This window comes from Tinamus guttatus, unplaced genomic scaffold (assembly GCF_059628265.1).
Source record: "Tinamus guttatus ecotype Peru unplaced genomic scaffold, ASM5962826v1 Tinamus_guttatus_pri_ptg000212l, whole genome shotgun sequence".
In the NCBI taxonomy this organism is placed as follows: Eukaryota; Metazoa; Chordata; class Aves; order Tinamiformes; family Tinamidae; genus Tinamus; species Tinamus guttatus.
Window position 1 is genome coordinate 563,567 of NW_028288746.1, and position 24,999 is coordinate 588,565.

General features: G+C 39.4%; 1 protein-coding gene across 1 annotated transcript in view; it reads left to right on the plus strand.

Annotated features, from left to right (window-relative positions):
• Positions 1–301: 301 nt before the first annotated feature.
• The window catches only part of APOLTP (apolipoprotein lipid transfer particle homolog), a 76,894-nt gene continuing 52,196 nt past the window's right edge, over positions 302–24,999 (plus strand). The window contains exons 1-16 of the mRNA XM_088524604.1: positions 302–356; positions 2,856–2,906; positions 3,335–3,495; positions 5,026–5,096; positions 7,018–7,183; positions 8,108–8,245; positions 8,952–9,153; positions 9,874–10,001; positions 15,829–15,932; positions 17,552–17,717; positions 19,000–19,182; positions 20,725–20,877; positions 21,175–21,319; positions 22,950–23,108; positions 23,617–23,735; positions 24,524–24,802. Of these exons, the coding sequence (XP_088380730.1) occupies positions 302–356; positions 2,856–2,906; positions 3,335–3,495; positions 5,026–5,096; positions 7,018–7,183; positions 8,108–8,245; positions 8,952–9,153; positions 9,874–10,001; positions 15,829–15,932; positions 17,552–17,717; positions 19,000–19,182; positions 20,725–20,877; positions 21,175–21,319; positions 22,950–23,108; positions 23,617–23,735; positions 24,524–24,802 (2,280 nt within the window). The remainder of the gene's footprint in view (positions 357–2,855; positions 2,907–3,334; positions 3,496–5,025; positions 5,097–7,017; positions 7,184–8,107; positions 8,246–8,951; positions 9,154–9,873; positions 10,002–15,828; positions 15,933–17,551; positions 17,718–18,999; positions 19,183–20,724; positions 20,878–21,174; positions 21,320–22,949; positions 23,109–23,616; positions 23,736–24,523; positions 24,803–24,999) is intronic.

The window sequence follows — 24,999 nt, forward strand, 5'->3', positions numbered from 1 at the left end:
TGTGGTTGATTTCCAACAGGTTAATAATGCACACACTTTCTCACTCCCTCTTTCTTTGGGAACTGCAGCTTGGTGAGTCGTGTCTGCGTGTCCGTCTGCCTCTCCCCCTCACAACAGCCTCACACCCCCCTCCGTGGGATCCCCTGCCGAGCCCCTCCCCTGGCCGACACAGGGGTTTGAAATAGGGAGCTCCTGCCTTGGGAAAGCAGTTTCCTTTCCCTGCTGTGCTCAGAGGTGCCCTGGAGAGCAGACCAGATGTGATTCTGTTAACTTCAGGCCTGAGGAGGTGATTTTTGTGGACATGAGGCTGCATTTGGTCATATTACTATGTGCCATTGTTGCAGGAGCTTCAGGGAGTAAGTAGCATAAACTTTTTCCTCTGCTAAGGTGCCAGTCACTTAATGTAAAATATTTCTGCATAAGAATGATCTCTCTAGCAAAGCATTTGAGATTATTATAAATTATGTGACTGCTTGCAGATCTGCAGTAATTATTTTTGCAGGATTGTCTTTATTTTTTTCAACACAGCATAGCAGCTTGCTTTACTGAGCTCTCAGGGCAGGTGGGAAGGCACCCTGTATTTAAATGAGTGCAATAAATAGTGCATCTTCCTTCAACATCACTGGGGAAAGCAGCAGAAAGAGTGAGATTGGGCCAGTTAATCCTTTTCTCACTTGAAAATAACATGTAAAATATTTGTGACAGTTTGGCATCCTGAAATTGTGCTTTCAGGTATTCGGACATGAAGGATTCTTGAAAGAGTGAAAGTTCATGAAAATGTTGTTCTTCTCGTTTGAAAAGAGATCAAATGCATGCTGCCTGTAAAACAAAAGTAAATGACAGAAGAAAATATAAAGCTTAAAATATCAAAGCAAAGGGCAGAAACTCTAAATGTAGACATTTTAGAAAGTGCTAATTGGCAGAAGTGCTCAGCCTGCCTAGGGTCTGTGCTAATCTTGCTCATGGCATTCAGGTGTGCATGAGGAGCTGAGAGTGCTCTTGGTCATGAAAACAGGTGCTGAACATCTTAAAATGAATGTCCTTTAGATATATGGGGCATACAAAATACCTGGAAGCACAGAAGATGATTAAAAAGGCACTTTCACCTCTTGTCCCTGGTGGGTGGCAAACCAAAGACTACCAAGGAGCTTCCTTAGGGCTGCCTAGGAAGGTCCATTAGCACACAGTATAGCAGAGATTTGGTAGGGGTGAACAATTATACTGACTATGGATTTTTCTTCCAGTTCAAGTACTTGTATGTTATCTAGTAGCGCTTGAAATAATCAGATGAATATAATTCTGTCAGGATTTGTTTCTTAGTCTGCTGGTGCTGGAAAAGATTTCCTTCAGCAGTAAAGCTTATGCTTTCTTTGGCCTGCTTTTTTGTTTTGTTTTTTTCATTTTTGATTAGGAATCCCTAGTTAAGTAGGTATCATTCACCATTGCATAAAGCAAAACCTTGCTTAGTTTAAATACTGATGAGAATATACAGAGGAAGGAGAATGAGGGCGTTAATTTCTTTCCTTTTCTTTGAGAATCCAGGTTATTACATTTCCATGCTCAGTAATATGCAAAAGCATGTCCTTCATTACTGTGTGCTACTGACATGGGAGGCGGTGGGAGCAAAGTCGAGTCCCAGTGAGCTCGGTAGAAAAACTCGGGGACTTTTTGGGCCAGGCTTTGTTTTCGGCCTGGAGCAGCTCATTGAACAGCTAAGGGAGGAGGAGGAGGGTAGAACTGCACTTAACCTTTGTCTCTAAGATGTTTCCATATAAAGAGAATATCTACTTTTTGTGTGTTTATTTCTACCTTTTCTATCTGGAAGCTATGGAATTAGGTTATAATAAAGAATAATGCTACAAAGATTTTTAGAAAGAGAATATGAAAATAAAGAATGGAGGCCGCTTTGATGAAACTCTTTCTTCCCTGCCTTTGCTTTATTTCCTCGTTATTTATTTTTTGTCAATGGATGTAAGACTTTGTTACTACAGGATACTGCCTCCTAAATGTTCTGGTGCATTAATCCCAACAAATATATTCACTGCTGGTTTCTCCTATCTGTATTTGTTCTCTTCATAGCTTAGATATAATCAGAAAACTTAATTTCAGTTATTTTTTTGGTTAGGAGGGATGTGGGATGAATGAAAACTGGAAAACAATAGCATAAAAATTAGGAAGTTTACCTAATTTTGTGGGTTTATGAAATTATTGGGATGTTCTGAAAGCCTTGACAGAGTTTATAAAAGTATTTGATCTTTTTTAAATTGTCATTATGCTTTAATAGTTCTTCTCTTTTATAAAGGAGAATTTTATGAGTGACAGGAAGTATCCTTGTTACTATTTCTTCTCTTCTGTGAGCTTTTCATGTGTTTAGGGCAGAAAGTGGAACAGGAGAAGAAAGGGAAATGATAGATATATGTCTATGTAAAAATACAAGTCACTGCATATTGCCTGAAACAACAACCTTGAGCTGTATCTGTCCTTCCTTTTCTCCCCTGATGAGCTGTAGTGGAACCAGCTCTGAGCACTGTGCCTGTCAGGGGCCCCAGAGCCTGGCTCTTGAAACTGCGTGTAGATGGTGTCACATCAGGGCAAGTGGTATCTCTAGTAGTACAGAATAGGTAAGAATCATTTGTAACAACTGCAAAGGCAAGTCTAAGCACCAAGCTGCGTGATGTGATCCTGTGATTTGCTCAGACATTTTAACCCTCATGATAACTATACATGCCTGCCCTAGGATATTCATATATTGCTTTTTTAATATTTCATGATACGTGCACTGTAACTGAACTGCATCAGTGTCTGTCATTAGGGCTCCACACAACTCTTCAATGTAATCTTACCTGTTGTTGCAGGATCCCTGGAGAGATTAGGGCATGGAGCTTCCTGTTTTGCAGAGTGTGGAGGTGAGTCAGGCGTGGTATTTAGATGGTATTCAGGCCCTAGGTGTGAAAAGGACACCCCCTCCAACAAGGGTGTTGTGTCACTAGGAGAATGTTACTTATGTCCAAGCTGGGTTTGACTGTCTGTGGAATGATCTGCATTCATTGTGACCTGCCTCAAGTTCACATGCTGTGAGCATTCATAACGCATAAATCTTCAAGCTAAATGAGCTATTAAACTAATGCAGGGCAAGGGAGAGTCATGTGGGAATGTCTGTCTTTGAGTACTCAGCGGACAGGCTCAAAACTTCTCTTTTGTAAAAAGGGGAGGAACAGACAGAAACATTGGATAGGAGAGTGACCTGGAAAGGTTTGATTAGGTTGTCTTGAGGCACGTGTAATTTAGGCTACAGAATAGACTACAAAAATGAGTTCTGTTGTTTGTTTGCTAGGACAGAGTACGTTGCACTTTCCCAAAGGAACCAGATACAGCTACAGGTATTCAACAGTCACCACCACATTCCTACTGGGAAGCATTTACAACAGCAGTGGTCTATCTCTGGAGAGCACAGTGACCATTGAGACACTGGGGAGGTGCCAGATGGCTTTGAAAGTGAGTATTATCATAACATCAGAGCAGCTGGAATGAGCTGACATGGAGCTGTGCCTTTCTTTAAGATGACTCATACATTTAAAATACCTTCCTCTCTTGTATTTAAAAGCCAATTAAATTCTTGAAGACATTTTTAGAGTTGTGGAATTGTTTTGATGCTATCGAGCTTCAAATTAAGTGTAAATATTAGCCTATTTTAAAGGTCAGATAACATGAATAATTTCTTTTTCCTAAATGGAATAACTGTTTCACTGGTTTGTCTTGTGTAGAGCTGAACTGACAATGCAACTAATCCCTTCAAAATAATTCACTGGATTTTCCTATGTGTAGCAGTAAATTAAAATATATCAAAGCTTTCAAAGAGAACTTGAGTAGCTTCTGGGATCTCTTGGATTGGTGCTATGGCTTACATAGTGTAAAATTCAGTTTAGTAACACTCCATTGATCTTGACGGGAAATATGTCCCATTGACAGAGCTCAGACCAGTTTTGCATTACAGACAATTTTTTTTTGGAGTGAGCGTGCTGTGGGCAAGTTTGAGCACTACAGTGTCTAGCAGGGAGAGTATAAAATAAGTTTATCTGCCTTAATTTTCCTTCAGGCTAACAGAGGGGCACGTTCCTAGGTTCTGTGCAGCAGAGCTGTAAAGGGTGCGTGTACATATATGCATGTATATAGGAGGCCAACAAAAATAGGATAGTTACCTGTGTAAAATAGCTGTGTAGATAGATAGATCTAACTGGCCAGTGGTCCCATAATTTTTATATGAAAGGTGAGAACTTGGGTAAACCATTTTCAGATTGAATCACTCTTGCTGCTTCCTTGCAGTACCAGTGGCCAGCCTGCTAGCACTGTATGTTACTTTGAGGCCTCCTAAAATGGACAAAAGAATGCACAGTTGCATGCTTGACTTTATTAAAATATATACAAATGTATATATATATAAAATATGTGTATATATAAAAGGAGAAGAAATTACTGACGATTGCAGTCTGTCTTGCAGGACATAGAGTCATCATTCTTGTGCTTTCATTTCTTCCTGACTACAGACAGTCAAGTTGCGAGTGCCTTAGGAAATTCTGTAATAAACACCAAATTACATTTTCTCCTCTGAATTCAGTAAGAATAAGCTATGAAATGTATACTGAACTTGGACCAGGTTTAGTCTCAAAATTGAACCAACTTGGTAGTCAGCATGAGTCTTTCCACCTCTGTAGAAGGGACTTTGATTCTGTGATTTTATCCGGCCGGGCTTGCTTTTTCCCCCAGAGTAGGTAACAGTGGCTTGAAAGAAAAAGGATATGATAATGCCATATAAAATGATTTAATAATCTGTGAAACTTTTTGTAGAGGAAATTATCTGGAAATATTGCAAATGTGCATCCTGCGCCTTTGGTAATGGCGATTTGGGGCTGTGGTGATGGTACACTTGTGACCTTTTTCATAGCCCACTTCTTCTATTTACATGTCCATCTGTGACAGAGTTCCTCTTACAAGTGATATTTGTTGCATTATAATCTTTGTTTTTAGGTGCAAGATGTACAAATCAAGAGAACCCTTGCATCCAGAGAGGAGTTTTTGAAGGAAATGGACGGTCTAAGGTAGAAGAACTTCTAATCTGGTTTGGTTCTTAGATTTTTTTTTTTTAATGATATTTGATTTAGCAGGATCTGAGCACCATTTACTATGAGTTTTGTACGCTTTTTCGATTTTAGTTATTTGTTTAAAAATCGAAGATGAAGCTAAATGAGGGCATTTGGTCAGATTTTTTTGAATCTAATTTTCATCCCTTTTGTCTATTCTCTGAACGTTTCATATGTAATTTAAATAATTAGGAATACAAATTACCAGCTATGTAGTGGTTCATGTGGATAGTTCCCTAGGTATCTGAGTTGCAGTTGTTACTTTGACAGACTCTTGAGGTTTGAAAGTCCATTTCAAAATTTTGGTTTGAGGGGCATTTTATTCCTCAAGATACAAAAAGCTCTTCTTTCTTCCAAGATATTTAAGTTGCACTTATTTTTCTAATGTCAACCTCCGCCTTTCTTGTTTTTGTTTTCTTTCCTTTTTAAGCTCATTCATAACAGTGTGTAGCCTTCTGACTTGCAAAGGTAGAGACACTTGTCAGGATGCCTGTTCGAAAAGGTCCCCTCAAATTGTGGAGGTCTCATATTTTCTCAGAGATCAGATGCTTCTTGTGTCTCAGAAAAAGCAGTTCTGTTGCCTGGTTAAGCTGAGTCTAGTAATCTCCCTCTTTGTCCTGCCACTTAGATTCTCAGCCTTTAAACAACGATGAGAACTGAGGTAATCGCCTCAATTCAGAGGGTCAAAAAGAGCAAGTTTGGAGTAAATTCATGGCTTTTTATATCCCTCAAGAAAAGCTTTGTGCTCTGCAATATGAGTGGTGCTGTCAGAGCTCAGATCATTTGAAGTTACAGACCCTTCTTCCTTTACAAATTTTTTTGCAGGATTTTCGTAGAAGAGCGAGCAGTGAGGCCTTGTTCTCTGTAGAGAAGCCAAAAAGAGAGGTAGCAAACAAAGCATTCAGTGAAGCTTGACTATTGAAAATGATTATTCAGACGAGCAAACCTTATTAGCATTTGCCTCAGCCTATTGTGAATATGCTGTGGTCTGGCTTGTCCTGTGAGCATGCATGTAATTTCCACAGATAGCAAGAGAAATGCCCCCAGTTGCCTAGGAGCAGAGACCCACATCCAGTGTGCAGTCTCCTGTTCAGCAAAGACTTCTTCCTGGGGTTGGCACATTATTATTATTATTTTTTTCCTGTTACGTTGCCTTTATCCCCCCATTTATTTACCAAATAGTTCCACAGTTAATATGCAGATGATCTGTGTATCTCCCTTCATAGGAACTGACTGTTGGGCTGTTGCAAAATTCTTTTCCTTCATCTGGGTGGTTTCTTTTCCCCCCTTTAAAATAATTCTTTGCAACCAAAATACATAACAGTAAGAATGAAAATCAGTGTAAAATGTGATTTTTTGCAAAAGTAGAACTGTCTGTACTCTCAATAGACAAAGCTACTGGGACAGAGAGTAAACTAACAGTGGGGGGATAACATCTGGGATAGGGACCAAGTGTGTATACTTAGCAAAGAAGGAAGATATTAACCATGGCTTGATTGGAAAGCAGTTGTGTTTGTGTATATCAAGGCTTATCAAAGCTTAAAACACCCTAAATCAAAAGACCTCCTTGTTAAATGGAGTTGCTTTCTTAATGACAAAGATTTTAGTTTAACACATAATGACTTGTAAAGATTTTCTGAAGAATTGGCCTAGTTCAGTGGTACAAGTATGAAGAGGCTGCTGTGACCTTTTAAAGGCATTTTAGAGTCAGAGTGAAGTAGTGAAGAGTAGAGTCTTGTTAAAAAGAACAGATAAAAATAAAACAGATTAATTGTGGGGAGGAACTGTTCAAAATTTTAAGTCATAAGTAATGTCATAAGTAATAACCTGACTTGCAGTCACTGTTTGAAGCAAGAAATGATAAACTGTTTTATTGCAGAGAGATACTAGAAGAGCATCCTCTTTACTTTTCTCTCCACGATGGGAAAATTCTTCAGCTCTGTCCTGTAAAGGGTGAACAGACTTGGGCGCTGAACGTCAAACGAGGCATCCTGAGTGTCCTGCAGACATCACAGGCACCCACTGCTGCTGGAATCGTTGAAGAGGTGAGAGTGTCGGTAGCATCGTGCTCTGGGGTTCCTGTTAGCCTTTGTATGTTTTAAATCTACCCTGTCTTTAAGCAACTGAAAATTATTGCCACTTGGTGACCAAGTCAGCAGGCTACAATGCTCTGATTGTATTTTTTCTGAAGTTATTAATTCGCCTATATTTTGCATTCTTGTTAGGAGTTTGTTCCCTGAGGAAGAGCTGAGGACTGCAGTTTTCTTAACACCGGAGCTTGAACTTTACCTGTGCTCTGGGGAAGGAACAGTGTTTGTAAAGGGGCTGATAGCTTCACCATTGAAGTAGCTGGACTTTTCTCATTGATTCCGAGAGGTTTAGAATCAGGCTTCTCCAAGCTCTTGAAACGTTGTTTAGAAAACTTAACCTCCAGCTCTGCAGTGTTACACTGAAATAAGTACCCCACTGTAGTCCATGTGTGTATGACTGTACTTGAGATATCTAAATGGCTCTGCTGTTGTGAAGAACAGTGACCATTGACAGAGTGTGCACCCTCATTTTTGTGCTTCTGTTACATACTCATGTTTACAGAGATGTTTCTCAATAGCATTTAGGACATCCATATGTAATTACCTTTTTTTTTTTTTTTTTTTTTTTCCTGAATAGAAATGCTTTTCTTAGCTAAGGCTTCTCTGGAAACCTGGAAAATATGAAGTGAAAAAGCCTGTATTTGTAAATGATCTGTCTTGGGATAGAATGAAGTTTAAAAAACAAGCAAGCAAAACCTTTCATCTTATAAAATATGACCAACATCCTTTGTCCTGTTTTTTGTGTCAAAGCCAGTTACTTGCTCGGGAGAACTTAGCTCTCTCTGCCAGTTACTACAACAAAGCCATGATTTTAAGTCCCTGTAATAGTCTATAATGTGTGTGTTCTTGTGTGATTCAACATTGTGTGTTTGTTACTAGATGGATATTCTGGGAATATGCCAGACCAGGTATCAGCGCAAAGGTCCTGCCCTTGTCAAGACAAAGGACTTAAACCTCTGCTCTCATCGCTATTCTGGTTTTGCTTCCGTGCAGTCTGTTCCTCTTCCTCATCTGTCAGTAAGTGGTGGGGAATTATGCTGATTCTTCCACAGATCCTCTTAATTTCTTCGAAGAGTCCAAGTACCAGGTTGGCCATTTCTGTCACGTACTTTTACTAGTGGGAACATTTTGATAATGTAGTCTTGTATTCTCAATAACATCTGTGTTGGTCTGACCTAACTGGAAGCTTTAGCAATGAAATGATGAATGCTATTGTCTATATAATGCCTGTTAGACATCCAACTTTTTTTTAATGTGAATTTGCATAGTAGTTAATGAACTAAAGTATAAGTGTAACACTTGGACACCTGGATTAAACTCCAGAAAAACAAACTTTTCTTTATAGAAAACTTGCAGCTTTCCACTGTTTGTCAAATGCAGTCAGTGTTTGTATCTTGTATGGTTTTTATTATGTGAAACTTACTTCCATTGTACTCTTTTGTCATCATCTACCAGCCTCTGTGTTCTTGGCTTTCTGCTGACCAAAAAGAGCTGCTTAACTCTGGAGCTTTGCAAATGGAAATCATTTGAGACAGTTCAACTGTTACATTTCAGTAAAGGATAGCACAGACAGAAAATAATGAGTGTATTCATGCTCCAGAGGCTATCAGAGGTCTGGGCAGGAGAATTCCCTTTGTCAGATAACTGGAATTCTCCAGGAAGTTGGGAAAGGCAGGCAGATTGACATAGGTGTTAAGGCATTCCCTGAAATACTTGTTCTTAGTCTGAGCAGCAGATCCTGTCATCCAGCCTGGAATGTGTTCAGAGCTTTAAGGATGGAATCCTGGCAGAGGCGGAATGCACCGAATCCAACCTCGTTGCACCGTTCTCCGAGAACGGGAGTGGGGCAAAGACACAGACACAGTCATCACTAAAACTCATTCAGGTGGAAGCAGAGACACTGTACAAATGGGGACCAAATAATTGTAAGTACTAACTGAATTCAAAAGAATGTGTCGTATCTGAGAACAGTATTGTTTTTTATTACATCTTCACTCACTATCCCTCACTTAAGAGAAAGAAATTTACTGATTGTAATGCGTGCTTGGGCAAAGGTTTAAAAACTGAGCTAGAAACTTTAAGAAACATTTTATGGATGTATGACTATAAATTCCTTGTTTTTTTTTTTTTCTTAAAAAAAGGAAAATCCTAATTTCCTGAGCACTTTTTGTAATGCTGATGTGTGATGACAATATTCTCTCTCATGAAGAAATTAAGTGCCCCATCATTTATTTCTCTTGGCACTTAGATCTCCTAGTGAGGTTTTGGTAGTTTGGGAGTGTGGGACTGGATGAATTGGTTGGAAGTTGGAAGGGTGATGAATATATAGCAGTAGGACCATTGTTATGGGCATGCTGGTGTAAAAGGGGATTTTTTTTTTTTTTCCAAGTTCATCTTTGTTTTGTTTTTCTTACTCTTTCTTGTCTTCTCTTTCTTTGTCTCCAAGCCAAATTTGCCTTTAGGCAGCATTCTCAAATTCAACCACAGTGCAAGTGTGTTTATTCATTCCCTATTTTTACTGACATTAGAGTGATTCTTACATGTACAAATAAATCCTGAGAGAATAATTTTTCCCTGTCATTTAGTTTTAGCCACAACAAATAGCCAACAACCAGACATGCGATTTTTCCCTATGTTTTTTCCAGTGGATTCCAAGGATCTGTATGTGACCAATATGCTATATGAAAAGGAACAAATTGAGAGACAATTCACTATAGAGGAAGCGACTGAATTAGTGCAGAAGCTCTGCTTAGCACATAATGTGGGATTGGAGGTAAGCTTTTCCAAATACTCTCAGATTGTTCTCTATGCTCTGAGAGTTCTCCTGCACACATAGGGTGACTTACTGTGGCACTATTACTGTTATCCCTTCACTATCATTCTGTTACCCATAGCAACAAAGTCTCGAGAGAAGAAATGGGCCCGCACCTGAAATTTAGGAGATCTGGATTTTCCTTCTTGAATCTCAGGGTCTGATATATAACCTTTGTACTACTTCTTATTCTTTTTTTTTTTTAAAAAAAAAAAAAAAATTTCTCTGGTGACCCTACGAGTCATGGTACAGCAAGAGAAAGAGGGAGTAACATAAGTAAAAAAGAATATAGTAACAGAAGGAGGAGGTACATGTTGAAGCCACAAATTTATAGAGGTCCCTTGTTTATTTACTGGGTTAATCCAAGTGTTGTAAAATAATTTGAAAAATAAATCAAGTACTCTCTGACTGACTATCTGGCTAGCTTCTTTCTGTTTACCTTTTTCTGTTATGTGCTTGCTTTCTATACTTACTACTGTTGTCCATCAAATGTGATCCATGAGAGTTAATTATGTGGGATTTAATTTTTTACATCTTTAACTGTAATATGCAGAAACTGTACCCAACCTCATACATACTGTCTGTCTTGCTAATTAGATTAATGGTGGCCTCCTTTATTTGGAATATTTGAAGGAATAACTGTTTTTTTTTTTTTTGTGTGTGTGTGTGAGGGAAGTTCAGACGCTTTGAGGCAGTAAACTTCATGAATCTATAGTTTAATGGTCATAAAACCTTAAGCGCTCTGGAGCACGTATTTTGTTCAGTTGAGTTATAAAATGCTTTTAAGATTATTGTGTTGGCTGTAACAAGAAGGACACGGGCTGTAGCTGAGGTCAGCTATCTTAAGATGATGGTTAAATAATACTAAACTGTTCTTATTGAGAGTATAAATCGTAATCAATATTTTGTTAATAATTGAAAACTGGGTTTTGGTGCTATGCAATTTGGAAGTGTTGATAGATTTGTGGTATGTTGTAGTCAGCACATTTGTTCCTTGTAAACGAGTCTTTTGGAAGAGGCAAACTGGTTAGTTATAACAATTCTTACTATCAACTTAATACGCAGGTGTTAAAAATATTATTATTTTCCAAAGTATTTATTAGCTAAAAAGTTTAAAAGCAGAAAGAGTTTATAAGATGGAATTTGTGCACAGGCAGTTGAAGTGTCTGCATGGCCTGTTATTGTGAATCAGGCTTTCAATCCTTGTTTGAGACTATTTGGAATAAAGGAAGACAGAGCAGAAATATGTCTCTTTTGTGCATTGCACAGGTAAAGCTTATAGTGAATAGCTACATTAGCATCTAAAACTGCCTTAAACTGTGATGTGATTTGCTTAGTTTTTTAGTGTTAAGTCTTTTACTGTTCTTCCTAGTGAATTGGAGTCCTGTCTCTGTTGGCAGATACATAATGATGTAGCAGAGGCCTGATTCTAGGCGTTAGCAGGAGTTTGTCCTGAGCAACATTACGTTTACCCTCCAGATCAGGTGCACACAGTGACATGTGATGAAGAATGTTTTTTCTGGAGAAATATTGGGAGTTACTCGGAGTTACCGAGCCTGTTAAATGGTGCTCACAGTTTGACCTTGTATCCCAGCTGAGCCGAGACGTGCAGGACAAGGCGGCGGGAAGCCTTTCTGGGTGGTGCTGTGGGGCAGATCTCTCTCTCCGAGCTGCCCCTGCCGTGTTTTCAGCAGCCTGCCGGGGAGGCTGTGGCAATAGAGAGCTAGCAGATCCAGGAAAGTAACTCTTGCTAATACAGATTAAAAGCAGAGGCTTTGGATATTATAATGCTTAATTCTATATGGCTGCCATTGTAGCAGCAGTATGTAAGGGTGTTTAGGAAAAGACTGTATGGGCTAAATACAATTTGGAAAGTGTAGCAAAAAAATTGTAATTGACCTGAGAAACTTGCCCTAAATCTTGCACGTTTTGAGCGCTTGTATTTCGATATCTTTGAAGGAGTGGGACTTGTTTCTTTCTCTCTCGCCACTATAGCTGTGGGATGTCCCTTCTGTCTCCAGAGAGGCCTTCTGCCTTCCTGCGTGGGAAATGTGTTTTGCAGGTTGCTTAGATGAACAAGCAGCTCCTGTCTGTGCCACTGCCCCAAGAAGAGGTGAATTATTCATCACATGCCTGTCCCAGCATTCAGACGGTGGGGAGCTGTTTTCACTGTTCCCCCTGTGTGACAGGATATTTCCAAGAGGATCTGTATTATCCCTCATTCCACCCAATAGTGCGTCCTTCGGGCAGAAGCTATGGGAATGCCGACTGTGTTACCTGGGAGACAGCCCTGCTATTAGGCACTTATAGCTTGTTTGACCCCTTTTTGTCTGTCTCTGAATGCAGCAAGATTATGCATTTTATTCGGGACACAAAAATAAGAATAAATGGAAGGGAAAATCCCTGGCTCCAGTGAAAAGAGTGAAGAGTGGAGAAAAGGCAGGGAGGAGACTGTGTCATTTCCAAGGAAGCAAAATTGTTTAATTTTCTAATGCTCTTAGGAGACAGGATTGAATTTCAATGTGCACGTAGATTAGCTAATGGACCATTAAGTGAACAAGCTGCACACTGACAGAATGGTGCACGGCATGGGAGGAGTGACCCACGCCGGAGAAGGGTTTGGAGGAAGCTGTCACACAGCCTGGAGCCCTTGGCTGCATTTTGGTGCTGGATTGGTAGCTTGGTGAATGTTCATTCAGCAGGAGGAGTGCGGGCCAGCATGCACGTCAGACCCACGCTGCCCTTCTCTGGTCTCCAGTCTGACCCCAAAGAAGGGATCTTGAGGGCATCGTCTCTTCTCACCGCTTGCTTTTTGGCTAAGATATTCCATGGCCTTGCTGGTCATGACTGCTCGTGTGTTGTTTTTGATGCTTCTAACTTTCATAAGGAACATAACAGAACTATTCCCAGGTGAGGAGGCTGTTCTGATTTTCAAGGTGAATAAAGGTGCTGTAGTTACATCAGTAATGCTGCTTTCATTAGACTGTTGTTTCTCTGTACAACTATGATAATGACTTTGCCAGGAGCAGAAATGTTTGCCTGGTATGAATTGGAGAATTGAATGTTGGGAATGGCCTGTAAGGTCTCTTAATTTGACTCATGACCAGCACAATTTCTTCTTACTATGCAGCTCTTATGCTGTGGATATTCCATGCAACAGAGCTGCTGCTGCTTCCATCAGCAGATTATGTCCTAGTACAACAGTCTGGGTCAAGATATTGAAGATCCCTTCAGTAGCTGCTCTCAGACCCTGAGAGAAGGTCCAGCTGGCAGCTGGCTCCCCAGTGCCAGGTCTCCCCAGCTGCTGGCATCGAAACAAATGACCTCCCAAGGCCTCCATGCCGCTGATATTCTAGTCTGCTTGCACACACACTGTGGATTGGATTGCTTTGGGGAGCTGACCATTTGCCTCAATATCCATAGTCAGTCTGGTAGAATCCCCAAGTCTTTTCATGTGGCCCATCGTGTGCTGTAGCCCTCTTGCTGACTAAACCAAGCCTTTCCCTTGGACTGAGCTTGCTGGGTTTCCCGCCTGGGCAGCACACGGCTCCTTCACCAGCAGTGACCCTGGGGGGCCTGGTCAGGGTGCTTGGTTTTCTCCAGTTAGCTTATTGGGGTTCTTTAACCTCTCCTTGTCCCTCTCTGCTCTTCTTTCTTTCTGAAGATGAGCCTGTAATCACATAACCTAGTGTGTATCACTTGGAAAAATCGATTTAAAGTAGTGTTTTGCTGTTAAGGAGCCAACTCTGCCAGTCCCTGTCTTAAGTTGCTGCTATTCTCTGAGCAGAAGAAATCAGGCAGCTGAAAACTACAGCTAGTATGGGAGAGAATTTTGTAACTCTGAAGAGTTTTAGTAAGTTTATTGGAGGTGATGTCTCTTATAAAGTACCTTAGTAATCAAACATAAATGTTCATGCTACCCTAGACCAATGGTGTTCCAGGTTTGGATTTTATTTTTAAACCATAAAGCTAATGCTGGAATACATGTTTATCAGGATGAAATTTAGCTATGAAGCGATAAATGTCATACAGGTTAATCCTTAGTTTCTAGGGCTTCATATGTAAGAATAAATTTCATTTTGGTGAAATTAGTATATTATAGTATTGCTAAATAAAAGTTCAAAAAGAACAAATCCATAAGCAGTACTTATGTTGGATCTGAAGAATGATTCTCTTGGCCTAGTAAACTGAAGATAGTAAGAGATTGGGCCATCTTCTTCCTGGAAAATGACTTCATTTTAGTGAAAGCCTTTTGGCAATCTAAAATCAAATGTTGGCACTAGCGTATTCCAATTTTGCAGTGCTGGGAAGGAAGGGCAGGAAGGTCCATTAGGTCTGTCCCCAGGTCTCGGGCACTCCGACTCAGTGGAATTAGACTTTGTTTGCTTGTTTTCTCTGTGATGAAAAATATTTGGGAGCAGAGTAGTAGTCTTACTTCTAAGCAAATAATTACATCTGAAGTAAATAATTGAAAAGAATCTGTATGAAACAGGACATGACTAAAGCTTGTACGTTATAAATCAATATACAGGCTACTGTATTTAACATTCTAATAACTTTTCAAGTGATGATAGCAATCTCTCAACTTATGCAACTATGGATAAAGTCTCAGAAGAACATATCTGTATTTTATTTAACCTTAACCTACCAAAGGCTTCTACTAAAAAAAAAAAAATGAGAAAAGGAGAAAAGATTTTTCAACAGAGCACAGATGTAATACAGGGCCTAGCTTGATTCAGGAATAGATTGACAAGCTTTTACTTAATAAAAATAGAAAAGTTTCTTTATTTGATAACATTCAGTGAACTCTTATGTGCATTTCTTTAATATAGACTATGAACGAGAAAAGCCTATACTAAACAAAATGTTTTAGCAACATAACTGCAAAACCCTGGCAAAAAGTCTGACATTTTTGAAAATTACTGCTTTCAACTGTAGAAAACTGATACGGACAGATACGTTGTGGACTTTGTTTTTCTTCTTTACTGTAAAGTTTAGTACAGGTAGCTGCTTCACTTATTTAACTGAAAAATATGGGTGGGTTCCAAATTACACTAAGTGCTTTCCACCATGCACATGCATATAAATTATTAAAACAAATAAAAAATTATTCAGATTAAGTGCCAATAACATCACCTCAATTAGTTATTCAGCCTGGTCTGTTTTATTTGATGAGAGCAAGAGGCAGCTTGTGAATCAGCACTTCTTTATGCAGCAAAGCGCATGGGGTAACACACTGTTCCCAAAGCAGCAGCGATGCAGCCCAGGCAGGCAGAACATCTCTCTTGCTGCTGTAGTTTTTAGCAGTCCCACCTAGTGGAAGGACTTTCCTGCAGGGCTGAGTGTGTGTTGAGCAGTTCAATGATCCTGTCAAGTTAGGAGTAATGACAGGCTGTGCGTGGGCCTTGTGCTTTCGGTGCTAAACTTGCATCCGTGGTGCTAGTGCTGGAGAAGGATCTTGCTGGGCAAATTCAGAAGAGGTGAGAGCCTTCTCTTCCAGATCGTACCCGCCGGGTATTGTTGCTTATTATTTGTTTGTATCAGAATGCTGTGCCTGGAGGTTACTGCATTATTGCTGCAGGGAAGGCTGCACATCCTCGGTGAAAGTCCTCGTCCCTACGTGTTTGCTGCCTGAAGAAAAAAAAGGGAGGGAAAGATGATGCTACAGGGAAGAGAGGAGGCTGTTGCTTGGGTTACACTGTAAAATCAATCCTTGTTGTGCTCTGTTCTCTAAAGCTGCTTTTCAGCACAGCTGCACCATTGCCTTTCCTGTTGTGCTCTTTTGCAGACTGCAGGCCTTTTCACGACGCTTGTGTTTGAGCTTCGGCATCTTTCTCTTAAGGCCTTAACAGCACTATGGCAAAGATCTTCATTTAAATGCAGAGATAACTGGTAAGGCCTTTGGCGGCTATACTTCTAAAAAAATTAAGGAAATAACGGTAATAAATGTTTTAAAATATTAATCTATTCAAAATATTTACAAGTAAACAAAGAAGTGCTGCTCTGGTGTTGTATTTTAAGCTACATTTAGAGCTGGAACACTTTAAGGGAAGACAGTATATTGCACATCTTGGCTATGTGACAGAGGATGATATTCTCTTCTTACTGAGTTAACAGTATATGCAGAATTGACTCTCCTGTCTCATGTCTTTTCCACAGACAGATTTCCTGTTTCAGGAACAATGTTAACAGGAAACTTGGGTCATGGCTTAGATGTGCATCAGGGTTGCTGTTTTTAAGCAATTTGTTTTATTGCAATTTGATCTGAAAAAGCCTATCTGAATTGGTGTCTTTAGGACTAAGGTTGCACCTTTGAGGTGGATTTTTGTGCTGCTGATGCAACCAAGCTGATCTAAAAGCTAGTGGCTACTGAAAAAGATGGTCCTGCTGACTAGAAATCCTGCTGTGCCTGTTTCCTGCCAATTCCTTGCTCGTTGCTCCCACTGCTAGCTTTGTACTGCTGCTGATGGTTCATCTCTTCCACCTTCTGTGCTTTGGTATTCATGATCGTGCTTGTGAGACATGATGTTGAGAGTGAAACTGGAGAAAAACTGATCTTATAAAACAGAAGTTGATGGGATGCTCCTCTCCTCCTGTTTTTGCCCTGTGTTTTGTAAGAAATAGTGTGCTGGCTCCTGATCTGACTGAAATCTAAACCTGCCAGAAGGAAAAGAACAAAAAGGAAGTGGTTCTGATTTGCTTATGGTGGCATGTATTTGCTTATGACAGGGGAGAAGAGACATGGAGGCCGTGGAACCATGCCTGTCAGCAGCAGCACAATCTTAGATTGCTTTATAGTGGTTATGGAAATGCAGTTTTTGAAATCAAGGGCCTTCTCTGCAGACAGGAAAAGTCCCGATTCAAGGGTTTGGCTCTTTCAGAAATACCAATGAGGTCAATTAACTAGAGCAGGACTTTTCTCTCTGCAAAATCAGAATTCTGGAAAGCATAAACAAGCAATTTTCTGAAGTATTAGAGCATAATCTAAAATACTCTGCCTCTTTCTGTTTTAGTTTTAGATTAACTTGGGACAGAGACACGTGTCTCTGCTACAAGTGTTTTTATTCTGTTTAGCTTAACAGCTTCCTAGTTAACACAGATATGTCCATCTACCTGTATAGGAAGATTTCACATTTACAGAGGGACTCCTAGGGATTTAAATGGGTACTCTCTATCATGCTGACATAACCTTCCCACGGATAAAATCTAAAACAGCATAGGAAATGAAAATAGGTTAACTGCGTTTTAACTGCACCAATAACAAATGAAAGTATTAAATAATGCAAAGTTAAGAATTCAAAGTACTGCAATGCTGCTTCTTTTTGTGGCTGAAGTGCTTGTCTCTTGGGCCACTGAACCAAAGGATAATGTAATTTCTAAAGAATCCAGCATTAGCTAGGGTGTGGGCTTTTATTAGTTGGAAGGTAGCCCAGCCTCAGTATATTTGCTGTTTGATTCTTGGGAATTGTGGCTATATTAGATTTCGTGTGCTTTTTTTCCTTGTGTTACAGGCAGCCCCTAATAGATGCGCTCCCGTCGTGTGCGACGGAGGCATGCGTTCTGCTAATGAAAGAAATCATATCCTCCGGAGAAGCCGAGGAAGACACAGTGGAATCTTTCCTTTGGTCATTTTCATTCATTCCTGAGCCCACTTCTGGCATGATCGAGTGCCTTGCTGTGAGCAGACCAGTTTTCTAATTTATCTTTAGATCTAGCTAGGTCATAATTTTTGTATTTTACAGTACTAGTCTTTATTGCAGAATTATATAAAGCCCCATCTGCACAGGTAGCTTGAACAAGGTAGAAGTGAAAGTACTGGCTAATTTAATCTTTATTCCAAAAGAGGAGACAGTGCCATTTGCTCACTGCATTTTGACACCATATGAAATTATGTAAAATATAAAAACTGTAAGAATATGTATCGAATGACAGATCTACTACAGTAAGTGTGTGTTTTCCCATTTCCTTTATGCCTGCATCAAAAAATGTATGAGATTGTTCCCAATCTCATACTTTTCTGATTTGGAATGCAAATGGTATTCGAAGTATTAATGTTTTTGGTCAAAGAAAAACAATTCTGGCCAGTTCCAAGAGTAAGTCCAGGTAAATAGCCCAGGCTGTTTGTGCAGCAGGCTGGGATGTCACGAAGTCTCTGCAGTAAAGCACAGTACTTGATCATTCCTGTTGAATACAGTTACAATAATAGAGTTGAATAGAGTCACAAGACTGGACCTCAGAAAAGATACATTAATTATAAGATATATTAAAGGGCCATAATTAATGGTTTATAAAAGGCAAATGCATTCTTTATGGATGATGTAATTATGTTACCAGATTCAAGAGCATGTTCACATATGAATATAAACATTTTAGTAGATGACGTTGACTATTTTGTATACTCTACTGTTGGACTAGAAAGTTAATCACAAATATTTTTGTTATCTATTAATTTTTTAAAAGTAGTGCAAGAGTATTATGTATAAATAAATCTTTATGAGAATCTTCATTAAAGCATAGTTTATTACAAACTTGTGCTTCCTTTAAATGTTTGTGATGAATGTGTGTGCCAGCTTTTGCTCCTTTTTCTTAGCTACTTGCATGCCACATTGAGGAACATTAATTTAAAACACTTCTGAGTGTTCTGGAAACTAGTTTAGATTAATTTTCATACCCCTTCCTAATCATGTAGGGTATGATTTCCTGTGGAAAAAAAATCAATTCTATGTCATGCTGATGCCTTTTTAGTCCTTGTGTATACACATGAAGGTAGAATTTTCAACCATTTCTCTTCAGAGTTGTCCTCTGTGTTTCTGAAATCATTCAAGGGCCGTTTGAAAATATGTGTTGTCCAGATCGAATAGTAGTATGCAAGCCTGCTTACCTTCTATGAAGTGTGTTACAGTGGTTGTGAAGATGACTCTCTTTTTTGAGAACATCCTCTTTTTGTGCTTGTTTACAGCCTTTGCTGCAATCAGCAGGAGCAAGGCAGAGCTCCTTCCTAGGAGTGAGTGCTCTTGTACACCGCTTTTGCTCAGCTCGCCAGCCCTGCGATGGTGTTCCCGCCGTGCAGAGCGTGATGAGGAGGCTCGGGGAATTTCTGGGAGGAAACTGCTCTGTGCAAGATTCGGCAGGACTCAGCCAGGTATTGGCTGGACAGAAGCACATGGCATAATGCTTTACCTCTCTGTACTAGTTTCTATTCTGACTTCATGGTGTAGAATTTCTTAGATGAAAACGGCATTCAGTAAATTTCCAGAAAGCTATGATAAAATGGTTTTTTTGAATTGTTGAGTAGTTTTTGATAGGATGAACATATAACCTTACGATTCAGCCAGTGTTCCTGACCTACCAGCATTTTGTTATATGGTGTTAAATAAGGAAGTTCTGCATCTATCTTCTGATGAAGCAAACCTCACAATCCTGAGGTTAAAGAACAGGTCCCCCTCTCCACTATTGACTGTACAGTTAGAGTTAGCCATGGTATCAGTGGCAAGTGAACCACAGTGCTCCTGTCTGCAAATAAGCCATGATATTGGGAGGCCTAGTGAGAGAGGGAAATCCTGTTAATTTAATTGCTCTGCATGATCCATTTCTTGGATTAGGAGTAATTCCTACCACAGTTCTGGGATTTTTAACTGCTCACTCAGTACTGGAAAAAATCTTCATATTTTCTGCTCTCTGATCTACTTAATCCTTTTCATGATTCGAATGTGGAAATCCCCATTATGGTGTACCAGATAAACCTAGCTCCTGCTATGCTATCTCGTGTAAAAGTGTGCAGGCTACACACATGGAATTTGTTCATCCTGCTGTTTGAGCAGTCTGTTCACTCTTAGTTCTTTGACCATTTATTGAAGGAATAACTTAAAGAAAACAAATTTTATGTATTGAGAGTCTCAAAATTTGATATAAAAATTCAATTTCTAAACTTTTTTTGTCTTCCCCCATCAGCTGTAGAGTTGTGGTTTGTGTGCTGTATGAAATTATCTAGATCATTCTGGCTTTTATATGTTTGGAGAATACCTGACTCTCATGGGAAGAAAATGGGAACAGAGTTTTATAGTCTGTGTTCTCTATCAGACAGAGGCACCGAGCATGGGTGAGTGGCCCAGAGGTGCCTCACTGGTCTTTACTAAGTTCTTAGAAGGGAAAAAGTATTTTGAAAATTAAAACAGGCTTTTAAAGTTTCTAAAGATGAACGTAGAGTGGGATTTTTCAAGAGAAGCTTTGAAATGAAAGCTTCATTAACTGCGGAAAAGAAGAAAACTGCGGTAACATTGTGGCATCTGTTGACATATTGCTTTGTGTTAGTCATTGTGTCCAAAAATCCACATTGGATCACTATAAAGATCAAATCAGGTGTGATCAAAAGGGTTAAAATGTAGAAATATTGGAAAATGCAGGTACTTCAATGATGCTATAATCCATCAAGTTTAAGCCAGATTTCATTCACAAATGTTACGTGACATTTAAACAGCAATCAGTGTTCATACAATCCATATTTATTCACTGTCCTTACGCCAAAGGCACTGTGTGGGCTGCAGTGGAATCCCCAAATGAGCCGTGATCCATTTTAAGTAGAGAATTTTGATGGAATTTTGACAGAATGTCTGAATGCTATAGCATTCCATGTACAGCTGGCAGGTTGTAGTTAATTTTTGATTCTGCCTTACTGTGTTTGCAGATGCAACTAGTGTTAAAAGCTATTGGAAATGCAGGACTGGCAGCAGTTTCACTAGTTCCTGTTTTGAGCACTTGTGCTTCCCTGAGGAGCAATCCCATTGAAATTCGTCTAGCTGCTATACAGGCATTCAGGCGTGTTCCCTGTTCTGTCAGGGTAAGTAATTTGTTGCCAACAGGTAACTGATGGCTTCCTGGTGGATAATTTAGTTTATGGATAAGGTAATCATGGATAAGGAGAATATATGCAATTATGGATAAGGAGAACATATGCATGCTTTTGTATACCGGTCGGATGAAGTGACTTTGGCAATGTAATTATAACAATGTCTCATTTTTTCAGAGATGAAACCCGAGTAATACCCTGAAGTGCATGCGTGAAGTATTTCAGGAGAGCAAATGCCATAATCCTGTTTTTCTTTCTCTGTAATCTATTTTTTTCTTTTTCTCTTAGAATGCTGTATTAGTTCAGCTTTATCAAGCAACCAGTGATGAAGTAGAAACAAGGATTGCTTCTTACTACATAGCAATGAAATGTCCAAGTGAAGAATTATTTAAACAAGTACAAAAGACTTTGCAAAAGGAAACATCGAGTCAAGGTTAGCAAGCAATCACTGAAGTCTTAAACCTTCCAATTTAACACAGTATCCCTGAATCTTGATGTTTTCTTTTCTTTGGTTTGATGTACCACCTATGTAATGTGCATAATAGACTTCTGTCTAACGAGTGTTCTTTAAGATATAGAGCACATGCTAGCTTTTAGTCACCTTGTTCACAAAAATAGTATGGAAAAAATAATTTGTTTTGTGGAAAAGAGATTTCTATTTAGTGGTGTGTGCTTTGAATTAGCACTGGAGCCTGACATTTGTTATCTACAGGGAGAAATAACTCTCCCTTCGAGAAACAGATTTCAAAGCACATGGAATATGTAGACCCCTCTGAGCAGCCCATATGCAGCCAAGCTATGACCGACACATCATCTTGCAGGAGGATTAATCTGGAACTCAACAGTATAACTGCTTGTGCTTTTTGTTTGGAAATCCTCATGGGCTGCACAGTGCAGATGGTTCTGTGTACGAGTATGGTTTGTTTGCTGCATGTAAATCACAGAATCATAGAATGCTTAAGGCTGGAAGGGACCTCTAGAGGTCATCTAGTCCAACCCCCTGCACACGCAGGGTCACCCAGAGCACGTGGCACAGGACTGTGTCCAAGCGGGTTTGGAAGATCTCCAGAGAAGGAGACTCCACAACCTCTCTGGGCAGTCTGTTCCAGAAAGAACCTCTATTGCCAGTTTTCTCTCTGTAATTCCATATCCGTTAGTGAGTTCCCAGAGAACTGATAAATCACATGCCAAAATTTATGCAGGAGATCTGTTTAGTGCAACTGTCTTATGTTTAAAGTTGCTGAATACCTGATGATAAGCAGCTTTGTGTACAGTTGCTTATAGTCTTTGATGTCGATTGCAAGATACTTATGTGCTTGCTGTCTATCTTAGACTTTTTTTTAAACAGTTCATTATACTGAATTAGAGATTTTTAGTAGCAAAAAAATGAGTGATGCTGCCAACATGAAAGTTTAAAACCATTTTTTTAAAGAATTCTGTTGCATCTGTTCTTTGAAGAAGGCACTTGAGATTTGGCAAATGTGAGAGTCCTACCTTAAGAGAGAGATCTAAGACTCTATGAAATCCTTCCAGTTCCGGTCAAGTTACAAGAATCTGAAAATTCACTGAGCTTGCTCATGTTCTTTAGAAATTTTTAGAGTGGCTCTTACAGCCCCATCCACTTTATCATTCAGGCTCCTAAATGTGTGTTAGCTGTGCAGCCTGCCTCTGCTTTGTGCAGTAGTGTTGTGTCTTTATTTGAAGCCCTCACTCGAATTTAACATAGACCCTTCACAAACAGTGAAGTACTTGAAGAAAACAGTGAGCCTTACTTACCCTTGCCTAGTTAATTGAGAACTATAAATGTGATAAATGAAATTAAGGAGAGAATTGCCCCTCACATGCCATATTGGAAAGCAAAAAGACAATATGAAGTTGATTATGGGAATGATAAGGATGCATCAAACTGATTTTAATGCTCTTGAAAATGAGCAAAGTCCCTTGCAGTCAAAGGAATGGTTTAGATTAATTCTGGTGTGAATAAAATGGTCCCTTGCATCTGTTTTAAAAATTCATTATTTTTTTTCTCTCATTTCCAAATGCTTTTCTTTGTCCAATTGAAGTGGGTTCCTTTGTTTGGAGTCATCTCTCCCAGCTTCTGGAGACAGAGGACCCGTTGAAGGAGCACCTTCGCGATGCCATTCCTGATGACATCCTTGGCAAAGATTTTGACTGGGAGTCATGGAAATACTCCTCCTATTCAGATGTCACATTCCACACAGGCATGTGCGGTTCTAAAACTTGATGCTTTGTAGAATATGCGTGATTAAAAACCTATGTTGCTTTCCTTGTCTATTACATCTTATCTTAATGACTTCAGAAAAAAATGTGCAAATGTAGACTTGATCTTGCTCTGATCTTGTTTAGAGCATACGAAAGCAACACCAGCAAGCCAAACAGCATGCAACTTGTCTCTTGTGAGAGTGGAAAATGTGAAGCTATTTTTGTGTTTTGGGGATGTTTTTTGTTTGTTTGTTTTCTTTTGATGTAAATTCTCCTTCCTAGTGTTAGTAAGACAGTATGCTTATTAAAGGCTTTGTTATACTAAAAAGTTAAAACATTCAGCCAAAAGGGGGTATTATTTATTTACCATCTTCTTAATGGGCATATTAAATTGCCTTTTTAATGGACAAATTTGCAATTTTGCAAAGAATAGAATGATGGATTTTGAACAGGTGTATGAGAAGACCTGATCTCCAAATGACCAACATCTGATATTTTATATTGCAGCTGGTGCAGGTGCAAATATGGAAGTGTCAGTGGTCTTTTCACCTACATCTTTTCTACCACGATCAGTTGTGACAAACTTGACTGTTCACCTTATGGGGCAGGCTGTCAATCTGCTGGAGGCAAGTTCTGTTTTTTTGTGTGTGTGGTGGTGGTGTTTTTAATAATCCCACAATTCCCATTACAGTCCCTTAACCAAGTATATATTTCAGTGCTATTGCAAAATTGCCTTCTGATTGACTGGAAGATTACTTGTTTAATGCACATATGTTCAAACCACTTTCACTCTGATAGTACTGTAGACAAGCCTAGGGAATTATATTCAACTGTAGTTTCCAATTAAAATAAAAATAAAATTCTGTGTTGCTAGCTTCTGAGAACCCTGATCTGTCTGTTGTTTACAAGTCAGCAGGATTCCATCATTTGACTTCAATGGAAACTGGATTGACTTGGATACACTGCCCCTTTACTATGAGAGGGAGAGTCATTCATAGCTGCTGGAACTCACAGTATTAGTCCCCTTGTCTCATGCCTGGGATAATTAAATGACCTGCTTGCAACGAGGAATCTCAGAAGCTTGTTCTGTACAATGGATGCATTCTTGTTTTACCTTAGTTTAACATACAACCAAAATACTGTGTGTGTCATCTCAGATGTTCCCTGATGGTGTGCATGAATTGTTATGAGATTAAGAAAGGATTTTTCTTCTATACTGAGTTTCACATGATCAACAAACTAGGAAAATAGCTAATACTGAAATACCCAGTATTGCATGCTGCATGGGGTAGGATACTAAATTTTATAAACTGCTCTTAGCTTGTATGGTAAATCTTTGTTCCTGCACAAAGCTAGAGGTTACACCCTTGATGTATTTTTAGTTGAATTTTGAACACTGTATTGCTTCTTCTAGGTGGGTGTGCGGTTAGAGAATGCAGAAGTCCTCATGAAGAAGGTTTTGGGACAAAAAGCTACTTTCAGTGACTATTTTTTTGCAAACACCAATGAAAGAAAGCCCAAGTCAGCAAACCCAGTGAAGACAGCAGGAAGGGTCAAGCGGAGGAAGCTCGCTTCGCAGCGGTACAGCTATGGGGATCATCTTGTGACTGAGGCTGGCAGGCCAAAGCCAAGAAGAGCTAACCACACTTGTCCTGGTAGAAAGTACACTAAGATGAAGGAGTTAGTGAAGAAGGTAACGAATTCTGTAGATGTTGGGATAAAACATGATGTTTCCCAGTTAACCTTAGAGCTCCATCTAGCTCCATCTAGCATTCCTTAATGCTCTGTAGAAAGTGTACTTTCCCCACTCATACAGCATAGCTGCACAAAATACAAAACCAGGAAAAGCCAAGTCTTCTTTTTTCAGGAAGACTTGTCTTGGGAAAGTGA